Source organism: Carlito syrichta, unplaced genomic scaffold (genome assembly GCF_000164805.1).
Source record: "Carlito syrichta isolate Samal-C Ts95f unplaced genomic scaffold, Tarsius_syrichta-2.0.1 Scaffold304596, whole genome shotgun sequence".
In the NCBI taxonomy this organism is placed as follows: Eukaryota; Metazoa; Chordata; class Mammalia; order Primates; family Tarsiidae; genus Carlito; species Carlito syrichta.
In genome coordinates, this window is record NW_007248692.1 from 332,697 (window position 1) to 357,716 (window position 25,020).

General features: G+C 40.9%; 1 protein-coding gene across 2 annotated transcripts in view; it reads left to right on the forward strand.

The window, feature by feature from the left end:
- Nucleotides 1-2,280: 2,280 nt before the first annotated feature.
- Nucleotides 2,281-25,020, forward strand: part of LOC103262687 (exocyst complex component 1) — a 27,470-nt gene continuing 4,730 nt past the window's right edge. The window contains exons 1-2 of one of the 2 annotated variants that reach the window (XM_021713515.1): nt 2,281-2,404; nt 22,058-22,188. In XM_021713515.1, the coding sequence (XP_021569190.1) occupies nt 22,087-22,188 (102 nt within the window). In that variant the 5' untranslated portion in view covers nt 2,281-2,404; nt 22,058-22,086. Of the gene's footprint in view, nt 2,425-22,057; nt 22,189-25,020 lie in introns of both variants that reach the window. The other variant, XM_008060324.2, reaches the window with a different exon arrangement.

Genomic DNA, 25,020 nt, shown 5'->3' on the forward strand with positions numbered 1-25,020 from the left:
TCCAGCCTTAAAGTGGTGGGGCCTTTAAGGGGTGATGAGGCCATGAGGTCTCCGCCATCTTGAATGGATTAAGGTCCTTTATAAAAGAGGTTTCATACATAGGGAGACTTCACTGCTACAAAAAAATTTAAAAAATTAACCACACATGGTGGCATGCACCTATAATACCAGCTACACAGGAGGCTGAGGCGGAAAGATCACTTGAGCCTAGGAGGTTGAGGCCAGAGTGACCATGATCATGCCACTGCACTCCAGATCTTTCAATCTTTGACCTTCACATACTCCACAATTCAGGAAAGCTGGGCCATTTCCTATCCCCCAAACACCCCATCTTAGTCCATTTGTGCTGTTATAACAAAATACCAGACTTGCTGGGCACAGTGACTCAAGCCTGTAATTCCAGCACTTTGGGAGGCAGAGGAGAGAGGATTGCCTGAGCCCAAGGGTTCAAGACCAGCTTGGGCAACTTGGAGAGACCTTGTCTCTACAATTATATATACATAAAAAATAGCAGGGCATGGTGGTGCACCTGTAGTTCCGGTTACTTGGAAAGTTGAGGTGGAAGGATTGCCTAAGCATATGGTCACAAGCATGGTGGTTGTGAGCATGCCACTGCACTTCAGCCTGGATGACAGAGTAAGAATCTGACTCAAAACAAACAAACAACAAAAACACAAACTCACTGGTCATTTATAAGAAACAGGAATTTATTTCCCATAGTTCTCAGGGCTAGGAAGTTCAAGATCAAAGCACCGACAGGTTCAGTTGTCTGGTGAGGGCTGCACCCTTTGAGGGGAGGATTGCTGTGTCCTCACGTGGCCAAAGACAGAAAAGAAAGCCAGCTGGACCTGTGTGAAGTCTCTTTTATAAGGGACCTTAATCCCATTCAAGTTGGAGGAACCCTGATGGTCTCATCACCCCTTAAAGGCCCTACCTCTTAATATTATCACATTGGCAACACCTGAATTTTGGAGGGAACACGTTCCAACTATAGCACACCCCCCTTGTGCTTTATTGATGCAGGACTTGGACTCCATGGAATGGCATATGCTTCTCCTCCTCCACCTATATACTTTTCTCCCATTCTTCAAACTCCAGATCTAGTCCTTTCTCGGATACCTTCCAGGTACAAACACCTTTTCTATTATGTGTTTTCCTCTCTTGTGTGACATTTATCATTTTTACACGCTATTAATAACTGTTCGGTGCACTCATCTCTCTCAGAATATCAGCTCCTCGAGGCTAGAAAATTCACCCTCCCAAGAAACCAATGTAATGCTTTACCCCGGTAGGTACCTCACACATTTTTGTTTGTGAGAGATGGAATACATCATATTAAAGTGAGCCATCTAAAGTTTTCATTTGAAAAATAATTTAGACCACGCACAATGGTTCACACCTGTAATCCCAGCACTTTCGGAGACCAAGACGTTTGAAACCAGCTTAGGCAGCATAGGGAGACCTCGTCTCTATAAAAAAATTTTTTTAAAGAATTAGCCACACATGGTGGCGGGCGCCTGCAGTCTCAGCTACACAGGCGGCTGAGGCAGAAAGATCACTTGAGCCTAGGAGGTCAAGGCTGCAGTGAGCCATGATTGTACCACTGCACTCCAGCCTGGGCAATCGAGTGAGACCCCAATTCAGGATAATAATAGTTCAGACCCAGAGATTGATGCAGACTCTCATGGAAGCAAAGGTCTGAATGCATTGCAGGAGGGGAACGAGATGAGGAAAAGAGACTTGTTGGAAGTGTCAGGAGCAAGCAGGATGCCTTTTCTCTGGCCGATGATAGCGAACTTCTTAATGGAAGATGATCTCGATCAATAGAGCCAGACAGCTGATTTATATAATGGCATCAAGCTGAAGTCGTGGTCTTTCTCTGCAGAGTGTTGTGAAAGGCGAAAAGGCGACTGAGGCTGGAATAGCCTGAGAACTCCACAAGTAGGTCTGTGGGTATCGGTTGGTGGTCATTCGTATGTTTCCCCAGCAGAAGCCACAGGAGAGCTCAGGAGAGCAGCCTGCTGGAGGCTGGATGCGGAAGACTGTCAGTGGGGCTAGGGCCTCTGCTGTATTTTGGCTGCTTTGTCGCTGCCGCCACTGGGCAGATACTGCAGTGAGGGGTCTGACCGCACAGATGCTCTGGGAGCCTGGGCTCTGGCTGGGCATGAGAAGTTGAGAGAGGGAGGGCTGGGAGGTGGGTAGGACTCACCGAGGAGCTGCAAATCCAAACAAGACATCTAGAAGCAAAAGGAGAGGAAGAGTGAGCTTGAGCCAAGATAGCAGGCCAAGTAGAACTGGAGGAAATGTCATCCTTGGTAAAGGAGGACTTGGAGAAGAAACTATTTAAGCCACTCTCGCAGAATCTGTACGAGTTTATTGAAATTGAGTTCTCGGTCCAGGACAGGTATTACCTCTGTGTATCAGGTAATCTATTCTGTTTCCATTTCACAAAGCAAATCGTCCAAAGCTGCTTGGGTGATAGAGGGAAATATTTTGTATTTATATTCCTCTACAGCACATGTGTCTTCTTGTGATAGATTTTATGCCAAGCTTAGGAGTTTGGGTCTTACAGAATTTGTTAAAGTGTGAATAATGAAAGAAAGAACAAAGCGTCGTTTTAAAAATATTTTGGTTCATTGTTCAGAAATGAAACTGGATATGTAATTCTCTTGAGTTGATTATTTTTGTTTCCAATATTTTGTTTAATTCACTTGCATGGCATGTAATTTTATTGTGTAAGAGCTCAATTTTAAAAATGCAACAGAGAGCTCTCTGTATATTTTTAAATGCGTTGGAAAACTGAGTTATAGAGCTCTAGTTCCAAGCAGTCTGGACTTGGGTTCTCCCTTTTCATCCTAGGTTTATATTTTCTTCTGAGGGCTTATTTAGACTTCCTGGTGGGTTTGTTTTGAAAAGAGAAATTATCTGTTAAAACTTCTTTCTTATATAGGATGTGCTCACAAAAATGATACTTTGATGAGAGAAGTCAGTTCTTGAAAACGGAACTTTAAGTGTAGGGGGATGTTCTCTAACTAAAATGAAGATACTCCTCTCATGTTTTTAAAATTCGTGAAAATTTTCCAAAGCTAGGAATAGGTTTTTGCACTTAATTATGACTTGCTAAACCTGTGATTTCTGCACTGAATTTATATAGCAATGCTTATGCCATTATTGAATTTAATATGCAGCACTCCCTCTTCCCAATTCATGCCTTTTAATACTTTTCAGGTTCTTAGAAGGAAAGAGCTTAGAAACTTTGTGTTTATTGTGGACTTTCCTATTTAAGGCAAACACCTATTTTCAGAAAACAACTTGTTATAGTTCTATTTCTGATAATTAGCTCAGAAGGACCTTCTAAAGGTGTCAAAAGGAAGTACTGTAAGGGAAGTAGAATGTCTTTAAAGAAAGTGGTACGAATTCGTTAAAATTCTAGAATTTCTAATATAGTAACATTTACCTAATATTAAGAATAGTGATATTTATCTAACTATTTTTCTAGTATATAACTACAAGTATGGAGACTTGGCATACCAGCAAGGTTAAAAAAAAAATCATCTCAGGAGAAGAAAATAAATTAAATTATGGTAAAAGCTCAATTAAAACAATTTAAGTATGAAATTATATTGTATCCTGGATCACTGTGTCTTAAAGTATTTTTACTTAGTATATTAGGAATATTATTATTCCAACATTAAAATTTAACAGTTTTGTACTTATTGTGATTTCCACTTATAAAGCTAATTTCTCATTGTGTGACATTAGTATACAGGTATTTTAAAAGAAAAACATAAAAATAAAATAATTGTAACAATTTATATATCTAGTTTATCAAGTATATATTAGTGGCTTCCACCAAATTATATAATTAACTAAATTTATTTTATCTGACATGAAAAAATAAATCTTCTAGAACTAAATGTTTGGAAATAATTCAATGGTTCTGTCATGTAAGAAGCAAGATAAAAACAAGTTCTCAGAGGTGAGGAAAATAAGACAATATGGTGATATTCCAGATACCAATTAACATTATAAGCCATATTCATTCACTAACTTTTCATGACTCACTTCTCTGTCACATCTGTCAATTTGAGAGCACGCACCCCACATGTAACATAATTGTAAATACATTTCAACAGAACAGTAATTTAAAATGAGTTAGTGTGATGCTTGATAGTCCTAAATCTTTGACCATGTTTGACTCAGAAAATTCCCATTCATTGGAATCAAACAAGTCACATCATAATTGCTGAGACACGTAACTCCACACTTTGAATGTTGGCCACCTTCAGGCAGTCGAGTCACATCGTTATGATTTCTTCTTTGGAGTTTACAATCCAGCAGTTCTAAATTTGCAAGACTCACGGGTCCAGCACAGTCATATCCCATCATGCATTTTTCAAATTTAATGAAAATTTGTTTAACTATGGTTCTACTTTCTATGTATGTGTCCAGAGCCTGTCTTCCATAGGAATCTTACAACCAAAGGGTTGTGGTGTACTGTTGAATCTTGATGTTTACCTGGTTGATGTCAAAATCAGATGTAAAAAACTCAATTTCCCTCTCTAGTTTGCTAGGAAGTTCATTGAGGAGTTCTTAGGGCCCCAGCCCACTCTCACCTCAGGGATTGCCTGGTCATTTCTCCCTGGGATTAGTTTCTCCTAACCCAGAACTTTATTACTGATGATTAAAAGCAGCATTTTCTTATGAAGGAGGGAGGAGCTCTATTATGTGCAGGCACAAGAAAGGGATAAGTCATGTGTACAATGATGAGTATGCAAATGAGTTAAAGAAATACTGGAACACTTGGGGTAGTATATTAAAGCGTTAGCCAAAATGGAATGGTAAGTAGCAGGGCGTGGCGGGACAGACCTTGGAAATGGACTTACGAGTATTTGGTGTGCAATGCCTCCACTTTCCCAAGTGCTGGGATTACAGGAGTGAGCCACCATGCCCTGCCTACAGATAATTTTATAAAATCAAATTGTAGACTATATTGAGTATCTTTAAGATGAAAAAGATTGGCTGCAAACAAATGAGGACATGAGTTATTGTTGTACTTACAGAACTAGGAGACAGAATGGAAGAGAAAGTCCCACCATGACCACCTATTAACTATGGAATTGGAGCAAGAAAATTAGCTTCTCTGGCCTCAGTGTTAACTTCTCCGAACACCTATATCTGCACACAGTCATCCCCTGTTAAATTCTTTCTAGATGAGCTAGCTACTGGGCAATAGATACATACAAAAAAATATTTTTTTTTCTTTTTTTTCTTTTTTTTTTGAGTTGGAGTCTCACTCTGTCACCCAGACTGGAGTGCAGTGGCCGCTTCTGGTCACCGCAGCCTCGACCTGCTGGGCTCCGGCGATCCTTCTGCCTCAGCCTTCCAAGTAGCTGGAACTACAGGTGCACGCTACCACACCCGGCTCATTTTTTTGATTTGTTGTAGAGATGAGGTCTCGCCAAGTTGCCCAGGCAGGTCTCGAACCCACGGGCTCAGGTAATCCACTCAAAAAAATGTGTTTTTTAGAAAAAAAATAAAACATGATAAATTATGCTCCAAATAAATAAAAGATACCATTATACTTCTGAAATATACAGGAAAAAATATATTTGTTGTAAAAACATATGCTGAAATATATGTGTATATATGTATATGCTGTAAATATATTTATAGTAAAAGTAAAATATTTAGTAAATATATATAAGTACGTATGTTTAATAAAGAATGACATATTTCATATAATACACATTTTAAAAATGTGTGTATTCAGATATAAATTAGTCTTAAGTGTGCTCATATTTCTAGAAAGACATTTTCCATTCATAGATATTAATCTGAAAATAAATGGCATTTGCTGGAATTATGAAAACAGTATGTGTAAATTCTCTGCACATATTTCTTTTTGAAGCCACAGAACTTCTTTTGAAGTAGTTCTTCTCTTGAAGTTCATAGAAATTCTCTGCAAACCAAACTCTCACAATTTTGTCGAATCATTTACAATAAGAATGCTAACAATAAGATTGCTAAATAAGAATAAACTAACAAGAAAAGGAGGTTGCTAAAAACAATTTTAAGGGCTTCACTGAGAACCACTGCTGCTAAATCTATAAATTCCCAATATCTTAACAACAGAGGGTAAAACTAAAGAACTTTTTTTTTTTTGAGTCTTAGTCTCACTCTGTCACCCAGGCTGGAGTGCAGTGGCATACTCATGGCCACCACAACCTTGACCTACTGGGCTCAGTGATCCTTTTGCCTCAGCCTTCCAAGTAACTGAAACTACAAGCATGCACTACCATGCCTGGCTTATTTTTTATTTATTGTAGAAACGAGGGCTCACCAAGTTGCCCAGGCTGTTCTCAAACCCCTGAGCTCAGGCAATCCTCTCTCCTCAACCTCCCAAAGTGCTGGAATTACAGGCTTGAGCCACTTCGCCCGGCCAAGAACTTTTTTTTTTAAGATTTCATTTCAGTGTATAACAGTATTATCTGGGAGAGGTTTTTTCAGTTCTTAATTGAGAACAAATTATCTTAACAATTAGCAATTTGTAAGAATAAAAACATGGAATAATGCTTTGAAAAGTCTTTATATAGTTAAAGATATTATTAATAGTAGTAGAATAACAATTACAGGGACCAAAATATATTCAAACAGCTATGCATAAGTTCTGAAAATAGAAAAGAGTGTAGCTTATACGTTCCTTTTTATTTTTTCAAGTTGCAGATTTACTTAAGTCTGCTCTGATTCATAATAATTAAACATCTCTCTTATAACCTCTATGGTTCTGCGACAACATAGGAATCTTGTGCTCAAAAAGAGAACACACTCGAAGAAATTCTAATTTGGCTGCATTCTTATCTATTTTTAAAAGCTATGAAAAGAAGAAAAATAAATATAGGATAAAAGATATAAATAAATATAGAAAAAAATATAGGATTGATTTTTCAAAAGGTATATTTTATTCAAAAATAAAATAGCCATGGCAAGAGGATCGCTTGAGGTCAGGAGTTCAAGGTCTCAGTAAGATATTGCACCACTGAACTCCAGCCTGGATGACAGAGTGAGACCCTATTTCTATAAATAAATACATAAATAACATATATCATAAAACTTAATTACAATCAGGATTGTCAGATGGGAAACAAATCTTGAATATTAAAGTAGATTTTACACTTTAAAATTCTTGCTCTTTACCTTCTAAAGGTAGAAAAAAACCCACTTTGTTAATTTTTGCTTAAGACTCTTTTTGTCTTGCGCGCGCACACACACACACACACACACACACACATTCTCTCTCTCTCTCTCTCTCACTCACAAAGTCCATTTGTGGAATATCACTATGGAGGAATTTAAATAAAATATTCTGACCCTCCAAATCAGCATCATTGTAGGTAGAGACCACAGTATGGAACTATGAAGCTCCCATTTGGGTCCTCTTGTTATCTTGTGTATATCATGACTTAGTGTTTAGCTCTAAAATGGCCAGTGGCTTGGATTTTAGACTTGGGATATTATCCTTATCTCTAAGAGTCCACAACCCACATCATCATTATTAGTAACTCATGAGACTGAATATGTTTCCACTTTATCACGCTACTTCTAACCACTAAGAATAGCTGCATTTCTTTTTCTATTTTTATTTTATTTCAAAAATGTGGGGTACAATTCAGGGTGAGGTGTACAAATGTTCATTATTCAGGTACCCTTGTTGATGAGGTGGGCCCCTTCCTCCCCTGGCAGTTTCCCTCAACTGCCAATCCCACCCACCCTACCCTGGCAGTTTTCCACTACTGCCAATTCCTTTTTTTAGTATTATGATAATTGTTCAAGGTCTGCTTATGAGTGAGAACATACAGTACTCTGTTCTTGTTTCTGTGATAGATCACTGAGTATGATAGACTCTAAATCCATCCCAGTTGCTGCAGAGTCCATATGTTTGTCCATAGCTGCATTTCTTGAGTTGGAGTCTCACTCTGTCGCCCAGGCTGGATTGCAGTGGCACATTCACAGCCATTGCAGCCTCGACCTGCTGCGCTCAGGTGATCCTTCTGCCTCAGCCTTCCTAGTAGCTGGAACTACAGACACATGCCACCTCGCCCGACTAGTTTTTGTGATTTATTGTAGAGACGAGTTCTCGCCAATTGCCCAGGGTAGTCTTGAACCCCAGGGCTCAGACAGTCCTCTTACCTCAGCCTCCCAAAGTGCTGGGATTATAGGCGTGAGCCACTACCTCCAGCCAGCAGCATTTCCTAACACACATGCCAGACACTGTAGTAAGTCCTTCACATATGTTATAATTTTTTTTTTTTTTGAATCAGAGTCTCACTCTATCACCTAGGCTGGAGTTCAGTGGCACACTCATGGCCACTGCAGCCTTGGCCTGCTGGGTTCATGCGATCCTTCCACCTCAGCCTTCCAAGTAGTTGGAACTAAAGGCACACACAACACCACGCCTGGCTAAGTTTCTGATTTATTGTAGAGATAGGTCTTGCCAAGTTGTCCAGACTGGTCTTGAAACCCTTGGCTCATACAATCCTCTGACCTCAGCCTCCCAAAGTGCTGGGATTACAGGCATGAGCCACCGTACCCAGCTACATATATTATCTTACTTGCCACTTTTGTGGATGATAAAACCGAGGCATACAGTGGCTAAGTAACTTGCCCAAGATTACCAACTCATAAGCGACAAGTGGAGGCTTTCAACTCAAGTCCACTTGTGCCTAGCCACTAGAGTATATTACTTTTAGAGGTGCACTGAGAATTTGCTAGAGTAGAGCTCATAAAACCGAACCTTGCTAATGTTTGTTTCTTTGGTGCTTCTGTTTCCTCAAAATCTCATTCCTTCTCTCTCATTCTGTCTCCTAGTTCTGTAAGTCCATCAATAACTCATGTCCTTATTTGTTTATAGCCAGTCTTTTTTTATTTTAAAGGTACTCAGTATAACCTACAATTTGATTTTATAAAAATATGTCTAGGCAGGGCGTGGTGGCTCACACCTGTAATCCCAGCACTTTAGGTGGTGGAGATGAGAGAATTCGAGATCAACCTGGGCAATTTGAGGGAAACTTGTCTTTACAATAAATCAAAAAATTAGCTGGCATGGTGGCACACACCTGTGGTCTCAGCTACTTGGAAGGCTGAGGTGCAAGGATCGCCTGAGCCCAGCAAGTCAAGGCTGCAGTGGCCATGATTGTGTAACTGCACACCAGTCTGGGAGACAGAGTAAGACTCTGACTTTTAAAAATATGTATATATATACACACACTAGAAAAAATATTATTTGAAAATTACTCTTTTTTTTTTCACCTTACTCCAAGCTTGGAAAGAAAATTATTTTTTTTTATGAAAGTAATGATAGCTTTCTCACCAACCCAAGACAGTACCAATATGTTATAATATTTCACAAATCCTTCACAAATCCTTCTTTTTGTCAACATCTTGTTGTAATTTTTCCCTATTATTAAGTGATGAAAACAATTATAGGATGTAAAATAACAGAATCATTTATATATTTAAAATATCTCTGTGCAACTTGCTTGTGAGCTACTGGTTTTATTCTGTTCTGCCAGGTTATATTATTGGATCAATTGGCCAGTCTTCTTCCATTTAACCTCATGAATAATACTATTTTACCATGGCAGTAGAGATCCTTAATAATGACAAAGTTTTATTTTTAAATTAAAAATGAAAATAGGTGATTGGCATGAAGTGAAGATGGTAATTCTGAAAATGCTGACTAAAACATTAACACTGGAGCAAGTTAATTCTGAAATGCCCTGGATCTATAGCTATTATTCACTAAGTCATCATTCTGTAATAGAAATTCTGATGCTCCTGAAATCAACGTTCTAGCATTTTGATTATATAAACACATTTCTGTTTTAAGCCAATGTGATAGGTCTCCACTTTGACACTACGTTAATGTGGCTACAGCCATTTAATTTTAGCTGGCAGCAAAACTTAAGTGTGGAAATTAGGGATTGGGTTTACTCCAGCCTGAGTAGATGTCTTTGGCTCATAGCTAAACACAATTCTTGGAGCTTCCTTAGTTACAAGGGAGACTATTTTGTTAAATTAAGAAGGCTGTATTCTCTCTGGCCTACATTCTTCTATCAAAAGGTTAACTTCTAAAGAATGCTCTCTTATTTTCTTAGTTTGGTATTAATGGGACAGTGACCATTAATGTAAGAAAACTTGATGACTGGTAGATCCTACTTTTTTTTTTTTCTGAGTTGGAGTCTCACTCCGTCGCCCAGATTGAAGTGCCGTGGCACGCTCATGGTCACCGCAGCCTTGACCTGCTGAGCTCAGGCAATCCTTCTGCTTTAGCCTTCCAAGTAGCTGGAACTACAGACACACACCACCATACCCGGCTAGTTTTTTTATTATTATTATAGAGTAGAGGTCTCGCCAAGTTTCTCAACTGGTCTCAAACCCCTGGACTCAGGCAATCCTCTCACTTCATCCTCCCAAAGTGCTGGGATTACAGGCTGAGCCACTGTGCCTGGCCTACCAGATACTTCTAATGACTCAAAAGCATCAAGTATGTCATACCTGTGTACATATGCTCTTCTTTTTTTTTTTTTTAATTTTTATTGTAGGGACGAGTTCTTGCCAAGTTGCCCAGGCTGGTCTCAAATCTCTGAGCTCAGGCAATCCTCTCGCCTCGGCCTACCAAAGTGCTGGGATTACAGACTTGAGCCACCCGGTCCAGCAAGTCTAACTTTCTTTTTTTTTTTGAGTTGGAGTCTCACTCTCTCACCCAGACTCTGGAGTGCAGTGGCAGCTTCTGGCCACCGCAGCCTCAACCTGCTGGGCTCCGGCAATCCTTCCGCCTCAGCCTTCCGAGTAGCTGGAACTACAGGCGCGCGCTACTACGCCCGGCTAATTTTTGATTTACTGTAGAGATAAGGTCTCGCCAAGTTGCCCAGGCAGGTCTCGAACCCTCGGGCTCAGGCAATCCACTCACTTGAGCCTCCCAAAGGCGCGGGATTACAGACTGAGCCACCGAGCCTGGTCTACATATGCTTTTCTAGAATTCCCTTTACAATTCAGATTACCTCCCTCAGGAAGCTTTCCCTGACCACCATCCCAGCTCCTTGGATGAAGATGTCTCTCCTCCATTTTCCTATATTACCTTGTTCATGCCTCATTCGCAGACCTGTGAGCATGTGTTTTCTTTCTGAAGACCTCACTCCCTGTAGTTTCAGTGAGAGCAGGAATGGTACCTAATGAGAATTAATTTTTTTCAGTTCCTAGTTAGTGCTTGGTACTAAAAGGACAATATTTATCAATTTAATGAAATGAATAAGTGCATCTACAGGCAAATTAGCTGGTTATTAGAACATGTACACAAGGCAGTAGAATTTGCTTCCTAAAAATTACATTTTCATACAATATCCAGTTATTTCTCCATATCTTCCCTTTCCTGTCCTCTCCCACCCATAAGTAGCATGTGTGTAGCTAGCTGGAACAAGAATGTAGTCCTTTGGTTCTGAGGCAGAGCTTTCTGGGCAAACACAACTGCCTCCTGGTAGAAGGAACTATCTCCAAGATCTTGTCTTTAGTAAGTATGACAAAATCAACTATGCCTCTGAAGCAGGGGAGACCCTAAGTCTACAGACATCTGCCCCAGAAGCAATCTCCAGGTGGATCTCAACCCAGAGGGTGCTTGACTCCATACAAGAAAGAATTCAAGAGCAAGTCAGAGTTGAAAACAAACGTGATTTTATTGTGAAGGAAAGAGCATAAGGCAAGCAAAATGGGAAAAAGGCAGAGAGGTTGCTGTTCTAAAGACAGAGTAGTTCCCATACATTGCTGCAGTTTCAGTTAGAAAGTGAAAGCAAATTTATTGAAATAACACAGCAGGCTACTCCATAGGCAAAATAGCCCTAACTGGTCTATAAAGGAAAAACAGCAGTCATATGTCACTGGGGTTTTATTTTGAGCCATCTTTTGATTATATGCTAAGCAAGGGGTGCAAGAAGGGGTCAGGAGACCCCAGAATCAGAGTCCTTCCCCTTTTATAGGCCATGTAGGGTAACTTTCAGGAGTTGCCATGGCAATTGTAAACTATATTGTGTGGAGTGTCACTTTGCATGTTAATGCCTAATAATTAGCATACAATGAGCAAAAAAGTTGGGTGAAAGGTAAAGTCTTGGCTGTCTTGGCTTGAGTCAGTTTCAGTGGTTCTCAGCTGCATCCTGTCTTATCAGTGGGACCTTGTAACTTGTGTCTTAGAGAGGGAATCAGCCCTGCTGCTTGTCATGGGAAACTAGTCCGCCTAACGCCTATCTCACCTCCACTTCACCACACCAGTCTAATGGCTTCTCTTCTAATCCCAAAGCAAACATCTATATCAGTGGAGATAAACCTTTTTTAAGGATAGAGAAGTACAGATGGGCAGAGCCCACCAAATTTTTGCACAATGTCAAGATAGACCACAGCCTCTTAGCTGGTTCATTGACCCTGAGTTAAGATCCTCTGCTTAAGGTCTTCTTTAGGATATGCCCCTTAGCCACGCCCTCCATCCCGTAAATGTACAATCCTTCCTCTTACAAATGTTACTGAAATATGAGGGGTTCAGTCAGGGTCCTGCTGCTCACTGCACAAAAAGCCAATCACTGAGGCAACTAGTATTGCCAGGGAAGAGTCCTTTTACTTGGGTGGTATCAGCCAAAGAGAACAGGAAATTTCTTCTTAAATCTGTCTCACTATCCCATTTAAGTCAAGGGTTTATAGAGTGGGACAGGAATGCAGAAAACGAGAACTAAGGAGGGGTAGGAAAGAGGATTTGGCAAACAGGAGTTAGGGAGAGGTAAGAAGGGGGATCTGGTAAACAGGGATTAGGAAAGTGTTTGGTATCTCATTGTCTGGATGCAGTATCTGGTGAGTTTCAGGTTCTTTTTTTTCTTTTATTTGTTTTAAGTTGGAGTCTCATTCTGTCGCCCAGACTGGAGTGCAGCGGCCGCTCCCAGCCACCGCAGTCTCGACCTGCTGGGCTCCGGCGATCCTTCCACCTCAGCTTTCCGAGTAGTTGGAACTACAGGCGCGTGCTACCATGCCCGGCTAATTTTTTGATTTATTGTAGAGATGAGGTCTCGCCAAGTTGCCCAGTTTCAGTTTCTTGATATTATAAGCCCAAGGTCGGTTTCCTGAGCAAGGAACTCAGCTAAGACAATTGTATGTTTCAAGACCAGAAGGGCCGATTTCTATTATTTAAAAAACAAAATTGTTTATTTAAAAAAACAAAAAAAGTTACCATCAGTTCTATGTGGAAGTTGGGCCAGTTTCACAAACTCCTGGAATATGGGATCTAAATCATGCCCTTTAGAATTCCTTCTTTCTGCCTTTTAAAATCGTTCCCAGGGATCGGCACACCATGTGCACTCCATCATTGTTAGTGCAGGAAGGAGTCCTGTGCAAGTGTCTTCCTCACCATTCTAGAGAAACTGCCCTCGTGGAGGAAATTCATGATCTTTCCCAAGTCAGATGCGGTGATAGGACTAAACCCTGCCTTACCTAATAAAGAGACCTCACAGGACCATCTCCAACACTGCGAAGTTCTCCATCCTCTTGATTCTCACAGCATCACACTATTGGGCCTGTCTCTACTAGAGACTCCTTCTCAGACCTCTTTGCTGGCATCTCTTTCTTCTCCATTTTTTCTCACCTCCTTCCTCTGCTCTTTTCTCTGTAATCCTGGTCTTGGAAACCACTCCACATACAAAAATCCCATGTCTATATTTCCATTCCTAAGCTACAAAACTTTCATCTCAGTCGCATTCGTAATTTGTGGATACTTCATCTGTATGTTAAAAACAAAACTTGGCCAGGTACAGTGGCTCACACCAGTAATCCCAGCACTTTGGGAGACTGAAGTGAGAGGATCACTTGGCCCAAGAGTTTGAGATCAGCCTGGGCAACATAGCACGACCTCATCTCTACATAAAATCAAAAAATTAGCTTGGCTTGGTAGCATGTGCCTGTAATCTTAGCTACTCGGGAGACTGAGGCAGGAGGATTGCCTGAACCCAGGAGGCTGAGGCTTCGGTGAGCCATGATCGTGCTACGGCACTCCAGCCTAGGTGACAGAGTAAAACCCAGACTCAAAAAAAAAAAAAAAAAAACCACAACTCATTTTTCCACCCACCTACCTCATCTTCCATATCTCCCTATTTGGATTTGTATCAAGTGTTTGACTGTCATCTAATGTTATTCCCTTCCAGTGTGTGTGCCTCATACAAAATCTCATTTGGAGGCCGGATGTGGTGGCTCAAGCCTGTAAACCCAGCACTTTGGGAGGCCAAGGCAAGAGGATTGTCTGAGCCCACAGGTTTGAGACCAACCTGGGCAACTTGGTGGGACCTCATCTCTACAACAAATAAAAAAACTAGCTGGGTGTGGTAGTGCATGCCTGTAATTCCTGCTACTTGGAAGACTGAGGTGAAAGGATCATCTGAGCCCAGTAGGTCAAGGCTGCGGTGGCCATGAGTGTGCCACTGCACTCCAACCTACGTGACAGAGTGAGACTCCAACTCAATCAATCAATCAATAAAATCTCACTTGGATGTGCCACTTCTAGTTCCCTTACCCTCTTCTCAGACCCAGGTTTCCATAACAGCTTCTGAACACAAACAAAACACTTTAACAGTTACTAAAAGTCGGTCACTATCCTAAGTCCTTCGTATATTTTGTCTACTTTAATCTTTACACCCTATGAGTTGGTATCACTTTAATATGTGCTTTACAACACGGTTCCCAACCCCCAGGCCACAGACCAGTATTCTGGGAAAGGGGTGGGAGTTCCCAGAATCAAGGATCCCTCCTCTTTTTTGGGAGCATGTAGGATAACTTCCAGGAGTTGCCATGGCAACTATAAACTATCATTGTGCGGATGGGAGTGCCTTTTAGCATTATAATTAGCATATCATGAACAAAAAGATTGGGTGGAGGGTAAGGTCTTGGCTACATTGGTTTGAGTTCGTTTTGGCGGTTCTCAGCTTCATCCTGTCCTATTAGAAGAGCCCTGTAGACCAGGCTCGGTGGCCCAGTCTGTAATCCCATCACTTTGGGAGGCCAAGGTGAGTGGATTGCCTGAGCCTGAGGGTTCGAGACCCGCCTGGGCAACTTGGCGAGACCTCATCTCTACAATAAATCAAAAATTAGCCGGGTGTGGTAGTGCGCACCTGTAGTTCCAGCTACTTGGAAGGCTAAGGCAGAAGGATTGCCGGAGCCCAGCAGGTCGAGGCTGCAGTGGCTGGGAGCGGCCACTGCACTCCAGTCTGGGTGACAGAGTGAGACTCCAACTCAAAAAAAAGGGGGGGCCGGTAACTGGTGTCTTAGAGAGGAAATCAGCCCTGCTGCTTGTCATGGAAAATTAGTCCTAACGCCTATCTCACCTCCACTTCACCACACCAGCCCAATGGCTTCTTTTCTAATCCTTTCCTCTTCCCAAAGCAAACATCTACACCAGTGGAGATAGGTCTTTTTTAATGCTAGAGAAGTACAGAAGTATACCAACTCTTTGCACAATGTCAGGAGGGTCACAGGCTCAGAGCAGAGCTGGTTCATTGACACCGAGTTAAGATCCTCAGCTTAAGGTCTTCTTTCGGATATGCCCTTTACTCACTCCCTCCATCTCCCAAAGGTGCAATCCCTCCTTTAACACATGTTAATGAAATGTGAGCAGTTTGGGGTCCTGCTGGGCACTGGTTTGTGGCCTGTAGGAAACCTGGCCACACAGCAGGAGTTGTGCCCTATTGGAAACCTGGCCACACAGCAGGAGTTGAGTGGTAGGTGAACCAGCAAAGTTTCATCTGTTCTTACAGTCACTCCCCATCAGTTGCTTTTCTGCCTGAGCGCTGTCTCCTGTCAGATCAGTGGCAGCATTCGATTCTCAGAGGAGTGTGAACTCTACTGTGAACTACACATGTGAGGGATCTAGGTTGCACGCTCCTTATGAGAAGCTAATGCCTGATGATCTGAGGTCGAGCTGAGACGGTGATGCTAGTTCTGGGGAACGGCTGCAAATCCAGATTAACGTGAGCAGTGAGGTTTGACTGCACAGAGACCATCATAAATCAATTGCTTGCAGACTCCTATCAAAACTCCATCAGGGAGTGGCAATTGAGTGGATGTACTTCAATTGTATATTCAGTTGCATCTGGTGGCAGGCTCTAAGTCAGAATCTGACACTTATTTTAGTCTTGCGTGTGCCCCGCCCATTATTTTGTTTACCACTTCTGTCCAACTTCTTTTCTGCACGGTGCACTTGTCTTAGTCACAGTTCTGGTAAGCCCACAAGTTAACCCTAGCCAAAATGAATAAAGAAACAAATGTCACTGGAGAGCTTCTTAAAAAGGGGGAAAGACCCAAGGATGGGACAGCAGAAGACTCTAAGACTACCAACAAAAAGAAAGCTGCATTTAAAAGAAAAAAGCAAGAGTCCTACATATTTATAAGTTCATCACAACAGGTGATTTCACATTCTCCAAGCCCTCTTTGTATAATATGTGATGACCCACTGTCCAACGAAGCCATGAAACCTTCAAAACTGCTTCACCACATGGAGACCAAACACTCTGCATTAAGAGACAAGCCTCTGGAGTTATTCAAAAGAAAACAAGTGAACACAAAGAACAGAAGCAGTTACTGAAGGCCATCACATCATCAAATGTGTTTGCACTGAGAGCATCACTGTTAGTGACTAACTGCATCACTAGAGCTAAGAAGCCCTTTACTATTGGTGAAGAGTTGATCCTGCCTGCTGCTAAGGACATTTGTTGTGAACTTTTAGGAGAGGCTGCAGTTCAAAAGGGGGCATGTGCTCCTTTTCCGGCTAGCACCATAACCTGACAAATTGATGAAATAGCAGAGGAGGCACAGTTGTTAGAGAAAATTAATGAGGCACCGTGGTATGCAATCCAGGTTGACGAGTCCAGCGCTGCTGACAAGGCAACAATGCTCAGTGTGATATATTTTTCAGGAGGATGTGCATGACGATATGTTATGTGCACTTTTATTGCTGACCAATATGACACCTGCAGAATTATTCAAGTCTTTGAATGGTTACACATCAGGAAAACTAAACTGATCATTTTGTGTTGGTATATGCATGGACCGAGTGGCTGCCATGACTGAACGGCTTTCTGGTTTTACTACTCGGATCAAAGAGGTCACTTCTGAATGTGAGTCTACGCACTGTCATCCACAGAAAAATGCTAGCTAGCCACAAGAATGTCACCCGAACTTAACAACATTTTGCAGGATGTGATTAAAGGTATCAACCACATTAAAGTACATGCCCTTAACTCACATCTGTTCATGTAGCTCTGTGAGGAGATGGATGAAGAGCACACACATCTTCTCTTATACACAGAAGTGAGATGACTTTCTAAAGGTAGATCACAGACCAGAGCTTCTGAATTACGAGCACCACTCCAGAGATTTCTTTAAGAAAAAACAGTCACCACTGGCAGCACATTTCGGTGACACAGAATGGGCCACAAAATTTGCTTGCTTGTGTGCCATATTCAACCTGCTCAACAAACTCAATCTGTCCCTTCAGAGGAGAAAGACAACTGTGTTCAAGTCAGCAGAGAAAGTGGCTACATTCAAAGCTAAACTGGAATTATAGGGGTGACGCGTGAACACTGGGATTTTTGGCATGTTTCAAATCTCAAAGCAGAGATTTTGAACGAGACTGAGCCAGGGCCTTCTGTCTCCCAGCTGGTGCATGATCTCCTATCTCAGCTTTCAAAAGAGTTTGAGCTTTACTTCCCAACCATGAAAGACCCCCAAACTGGGAAGGAATGGACCTGTGACCCATTTGTGAATAAGCCAGATGAATCGACTTTATCCATGCTAGAAGAGGATCAACTGCTTGAAATCACAAATGATGGTGGCCTTAAAAGTATGTTTGAGATAATTTTAAATCTCCATGCATTCTGGATTAGAGTCAAGGTGGAATATCCTGAGATTGCCACAAAAGCATTGAAAAGCCTGCTTCCATTGCCAACATCCTTTCTTTGTGAAACAGGGTTTTCTGCAGTGACAGCAACCGAAATGAGATTATGGAATAGACGGGACATAAGCAACACACTTCATGTGTCATTGCCTCCCATCACCCCCAGATGGGACTGTCTGGTTGCAGGAAAACAAGCTCAGGGCTCCCTTTGATTCTGCATTACGGCCAGTTGTATAATTATTTCATTATATATTACAATGCAATAATAATAGAAATAAAGTGCACAATAAATATAATGTGCTTGAATGATCCCGAAATCATCCCTCTACCACTGGGCTGTGGAAGAATTGTCTTCCACAAAACCGGTCCTGATGCCAAAAAGGTTGGGAACCGCGGCTGAAAACCAAGGGTTAATCTCTCTAGAGATAGTAATTTACTCAGCCCCCTCTGTAAGAGGTGGTATCATGATTTGACTCCAGAACCCACTAACCTGTACTGTCTTTTCCAGAATTCTTCAGTTCTTCTTTTTTCTTCTTCAGTGTATCCTGTGTATCACGGCTGCCAGAAAAATTCTTTTAGCGGGCTGCCATTTTATTAGTCTCTTGCTCTAAGAGGAAGGAGACTTAATGAGTAGATATTGTTGTATGAGCTTTCACTGAACACCTGCCCCAGTGCCCTCTTCTGAGATTTGTCATCCTGCTCAGAATCCCTTCTCTAGGGAACTGAACTCAACTCTGTCATCAACTCTCAGCTCCACTGGTTGTCTTGATTTCAGTATCACCTGTACCTTCAGAGGATGCCTTTGAAGCAGGACAGCTAGCACGGCTTGAATATAGATAGTGAGTTTCTCACAGGCAGGCTTAGATAATTAGGCAACTAGATGGTCAGGCATCTGGGGACCATCTTATGGGGACATAACTCTTAAACAACCACACACTGATGGAAATCCAGGCCCAACCTCGGAATGTGGAGCAGCTGGCTACAGGAATTGAGAACAGGATACTTAGTGAGATAATGGAGACATTGAGGCTTGGTGCTGTAAGAAAACTTAATTGAGGAGCAATTTTCCTATGATCTCAAAAGTTCCTCATGACACAAGCAAGCTTAGGAGTAAAATGATAAGAATTAAAACTTGTGATCAAAGCTTAGCTTAGAAATAGGTTGCTCAATCATCTTTGTGGATAATATATAAAGCTTTCTGCTAACAGTAAACATGTGCCCTTTCTCTTAAGGTCACCTGTGTTATCTCTTGCACATGTCATTTCTTTTTCTTTTCTCTCTAATAAACCGTACTTTATTTATTTATTATCTACTTATTTATTTTGAATCGGAGTCTCACTCTGTCACTCGGGCTGGGATTCAGCAGCATGATCAAGGCTATCGCAGCCGTGACCAGCTGGACTCAAGCAATCTTCTGTCTCAGCCTTCCAAGTAGCTGGGATGATAGGCATGCGCCACCACGCCCGGCTAATTTTTAAGAATTGGTTGTAGAGACAAGGTCTTACCATCTTGTCCAAGCTGGTCTCGAACTCCTTGGCTCAGGCAATCCTCTCGCCTTGCCCTCCTAAGGTGCTGGAACTATAGGTGTGAGTCACCACGCCTGGCTGGTACTTTGAACCTCTCTCTGTGATTTGCACTGAAATGCCATTCTGTGGCAAGCTAAGGACCCACAGAATGGCTACACCCCATGCCACCCCACAACACCTCCCTCAGTCCCAATTCCGGAGGCCTCACTATCCAGGCCAGTCTTCCCTCTCTCCTGCCAGAGAAAGAGATGCAAATACCACTAGTCCACTTGGATTCTGTCATTTTCAAATCCAGAGTCTTCCAAAACATTTTTACAACCTTTTCTACCTTATTAACACTATTGCTCACCGTATCTGAATACCAATCAATCCATGCAGTCCACTTTCTTTTATTCTATCTGGTGAAATTTAACTTCCATTGTTTTTTTTTAATTTATTTTTTTAATTTAATTAGTTTATTTTTTTAAATTTATTTTAAAGATGTGGGGTAGGTATGCAAATGTTCATTATGCAGGTACCTTTGTTGATGAAGTGTGCCCCTCCTTCCCCTGGCAGGTTTCCTCAACTGCCAATCTCACTCCGCTCCCCTGGCACTTTCCCACTACTGCCAATTCCACCTTCCTTCCCCTGGCCGTTTCCCAGTACTGCCAATTCCTTTCTTACAGTATTATGATAAGTATTCAAGGTCCACTTGTGTGTGAGAACATATGGTACTCTGTTCTTTGTTTCTGTGATAGACCACTGAGTATGATAGACTCTAAATCCATCCAAGTTCCTGCGAAGTTCATATGTTTGTCCTTCTTTATGGCTGCATAATATTTCATCGTGTATATGTACCACATTTTTTAATCCAGTCCAGCTTTGATGGGCAATATGGTTGGCTGCAAGTTTTTGCTATTGTGAATAGAGCTGCAATAAACATGCGTGTGTAGGTATCTTTTTGGTAGAATGATTTGAGTTCCTCCGGGTATATTCCCAATAGGGGAATTTCTGGGTCATATGGAAGGTCGATTTCTAGCTCTTTCAGAAATCACCACACTGTCCTCCGAAGAGGTTGCACTAGTCTGCATTCCCACCAGCAATGTAGAGGCATTCCCTTTCCTCCACATGAAAATATGGAACGCTTCACGAATTTACGTGTCATCCTTACACAGGGGCCATGCTAATCTTCTCTGTATCGTTCCAAAGTTAGTACATGGGCTGCCAAAACAAACACAGGCTTCTATTATTTATTCATTTCGTCATGCTGTTTTTCAACTAGAAATGCCTGCAGTAGGGCTCCTGCCCTTCCAAATTGGACTCATTTGAAAGCCTCACCTCAAAGTCTCTTTCTTCGTTAATTTCTTCCTTAACCATTCTAATCTTCTTCCTTCTTAGAATTTCTACTGAGTATATTGTCTGATTCACATTACTTATCTATCACTATGATTATATGGAATATATTGCTTCATATCTGCATAGTTAGGAGAACATATCAGAAGGGTGCTTTTCAGAACCCGGGGAGAGTCTTGTCCAAAAACAAGCTCCAGAGTCATTCTTAGAAAACAGAACCACCTTGCTACTCTCTAAATGACATTATTCACCTTGAAAGAAAATTTGTACATTCAGTCCTGCCATCTCGTTATAGTATTCTATTATAGGTGACACATGTGTTAACCTTGTCTCCTTAACAAACCCATACATTTCTAGAGGGCAAGATCCTGTCTCTTACCTGTATCCCCTGTGGCATCTGTAGTAATTCTTTCAAGCAGGTAGCCAATACTCAGTAAATACTCCTTTATTAATTCATTGATAATTTTCAACTCAGGAGCTATATGCTCGAATGTTAATTCTTCATTTGACCAAAGACAAATGATTTTAAGACCAGGAAAGTATTTTCCTCAATTGGTTAATAAGCAAAGATTTTCCCCATAGCTTTCAAGCTATAGTACTAAAAACCTTTCGTGTCAGTGTACTTCTACGTTCCAGAATCACTCTTAGAAGACAGAACCAGCTTGCTACTCTCCAAATGACATTCTCCACCTTGAAAGAAAATCTACGTTGTAAGTCTCATGGTGAATTTAAAAGAAAGTGTTCACAGTTACCGTAGAGTTGGTTGGGTCACTCACTCGTCAACACTGTGTTGCTGTGTGAGAAGAACTGTTTACTTTCCTGACCTTATGTTCTTATAGTGTCATAAATTGAAATTTTGACTTGCTCTGATAAACACTTGGCGCTGATTGTATCCTAACACTAAGCCTCTTGTTTCCTGCACCAAGGTGAACTCCATCCTCAACCACAAAGCTCAGAGCTTAAAACACATAGCTCAGTGTTCTATCTGATAGACATTTCTGTGGTGGTGTGTTACCACAATTGTAGAAAAATGAAGTTAACATGCTGATCCTATGTAGGGACATATTCATGAAGATTCAGAAACATCAGGGTACAATGGGGGAATAGCTAAAATGTAGATTTAAGATCATTATATTAAAAGGAGATACATAAATACAGGGAAATGTGACTTGAATAATTTATTATCGTCTAAGAAGTTATGTAAACTGAGCATTTTTCTGTCCCACAGTGACCAAAAAGGAAGAAGTAAAAATAATTATGGTGAAGCACTACAGAATAGGTTTAGATGAAAAATATGAAGTAACAAAAAAGTGGTCTTTGAATGATCTACAGATGATTGATGGAATAGAAGCAGATACCGTAAGTGACATGTGGAATCATATCCTGGAGATCTTTATGTTGATATACTGTTTCGTATATTCTTGGCATGTGCTAAGTGTTAAGATGACATTATAGTGTTCTTAAGTGGTACTGTTTAATCTACCAGGATGATCTACAGGTTTGGGATTTTTTTTTTTTTAGTTTAAACTGGAATTTTGTCTATTAAATTTAAAAGCATCTTTCCTTAGGGCCTTTTAACAGATTAAACACAATCTACAGTCAATCCTGAAACTTTAAACATAATTTTTTCAAATAAATGATGTTTCTACCACCACTCTCTCCCCATCACAATTTCATCAATAAATTCTGGGAATTCCTTCCCTCATCTTTATTTATTTATTGATTTACTTACTTATTTTTGAGTCAGAGTCTCACTCTGTCACCCAGACTGGAGTGCAGTGGCACACTCATGGCCACTGCAGCCTTGACCTGCTGGGCTCAGGCCATACTTCTGCCTCAGCCTTCCAAGCAGCTGGGACCACAGGCAAGTGCCACCATGCCTGGCTATTTTTAAAAATTTATTGTAGAGACAAGCTCTCACCAAGTTACTCAGGCTGGTCTCGAACCCCTGGACTCAGGCAATTCTCTCACCTCTTCGTCACAAAGTGCTGGGATTACAGGCGTGAGCCACCATGCCTAGCTCTAAATTTTACTTTCAGCAAGCCCACTTCATCCTCCAGAAGGATCATATAACTCTTGGAAATCCTAGAATCTTAGAGTTGAGAGGGGAGAAAGAGTGGACATTACAATCTTCCCTCTTGATGAGGAATTTTCCTAGTCTGTCCTGAACTCTTTTGTTAGTGGAGAACTCTTCCCCCCTTGAACTTTATACACCCACAATTCTTAAGTACTAACTCCTTAGTACTTAGTACTTAGGTTTAGAATGTCCAATCACCTCCGACGCTTACACACATTTCCCACTGGGTAAAGTCCTGTTCATGACCCCACCCCTAATACCCATTGCAGAATGGATGGAAATGTATTATAGCCAAAATCCTACAAATGGTAAGTTAGTTTGCTCTATATCCCTTCTGGATGAAAGCTCCTTTAAAAAGGGGACCATGATTTTTCATCCTTTATCATAGTCACCTGCCTGATAGATATTAGGTACTCAATAAATATTTGTGGTGGTGTTGTTGAATGAATTAAAACTTAAGCTCAATTATTCTTAATCCTAATAAGTACTATATTCTTAGTTTGGTCTATCGTTCCAACTTTCCAGATCTTTTAATATCTTGATTTTTTTTTTTTTTTTTTTTTTTGAGTTGGAGTCTCATTCTGTCACCCAGGCTGGAGTGCAGTGGCATGAACGCAGCCACCACAGCCTTGACCTCCTGGGCTCAGGTGATCCATCTGCCTCAGCTTCCTGAGTAGCTGAGACTGCAGACATGTACTACCATGCCTGGCTAATTTTTATTTTAGTTTAGTTTTGTTTTGTGGAGATGAGATCTCACTGTGGTGTCCAGGCTGGTCTTGAACTCCTAAACTCAAGCAATTCTTTCACCTCGGCCTCCCAAAGTGCTGGGATTACAGGCATGAGTCACCATGCTCAGCCTAACACCTTGATTTTTTAATACCACTATGGTATAATCCAGATTTAATGAGCACAACTTTTAGGACTTCATCCGAGTCAATAATAAAATGGACGAAGCAGGCAAGGCCAAGTACATACCTCTCTGTATTGATGGTTGTCACTACTCCCCTCCAAGTACTGTTACCCGCTACCATCCCACACTTAGTAAACTCTTATGAGGCACCAAGCCAAGCCTCTTTCATATTTATTTTTACATAATCATCACAAAACCTCATGATTTCAATTCTATCTTACTCTCATTTCACACATGCAGAAAATGAGACTTAAAGAGATTGGCTTGCTCAAGGTCACATAATTTTTTTTTTTTGTATTAATAATGGTTCTTTTTTATTTTTAATTAAAGCTCCTAGGTTCTCATTTTCTTTTACTCAGAGAAATAAAAAGATTATGTTCTAACTTCAAATTTTTTTTTTCATTAATCAGTATTTTTTATTATGGTTTTGTGGGGTACAGTTAAGGGTTAGGTGTACAATGACGTTTCATTCAGGCACCCTGTAGATAGGAGTGTTTTCCCATCCCCCGACAGATATTTGCTACTGTTAATCCCATTCCCCTCCCCCCCATAGTTCCCAGTACCATCAGTCATTTTCTTATAGTATTGCATTGGATGTTCAAGGTCCATTATATGAGTGAGAACATGTGATATTCGGATTTTTGTTTTTGTGAGAGGTCACTCAGTATTATAGACTCTAGTTCCATCCAGGTTGCAGCGAAATTCATGATTTGGTCACATAATTTTTAAGTGATAGGGCTAGACTTCACTCAGAAATCTATTAATATTCTTTCTTTGGATTGATTGTTTAACATCTTGACAAATATATTTCTTCATTCATTCATTGACGATTTATGGCGTACCAAGTCCTGCTAGGCTCTGAGGATACAGTGGAGAATGAGATGGCCATAAGGACTTAATTCTGCTTTAATTAATTAATTAATCACCTAGTCTGATTATCTAAATTTTGCCCTTTACTGATATCAATATTTGCTGTCTGCTATTACCTTGAATTATCACCTAGGAATGTTTTTTTACAGATTTAGTGTGTTTGGCATGACTTCTTGGGGGAAAGAATGCTGGATTTCATTGTTCTGTTTCTCACATAATCATATGACATTTTTCTGTCAATATATTCTACCTGAATGATTGACTTAGGAAATGGCTAAATATATGATTGCATATTCATATGAGGGAATATTATACAGCCATTATAAAATATATT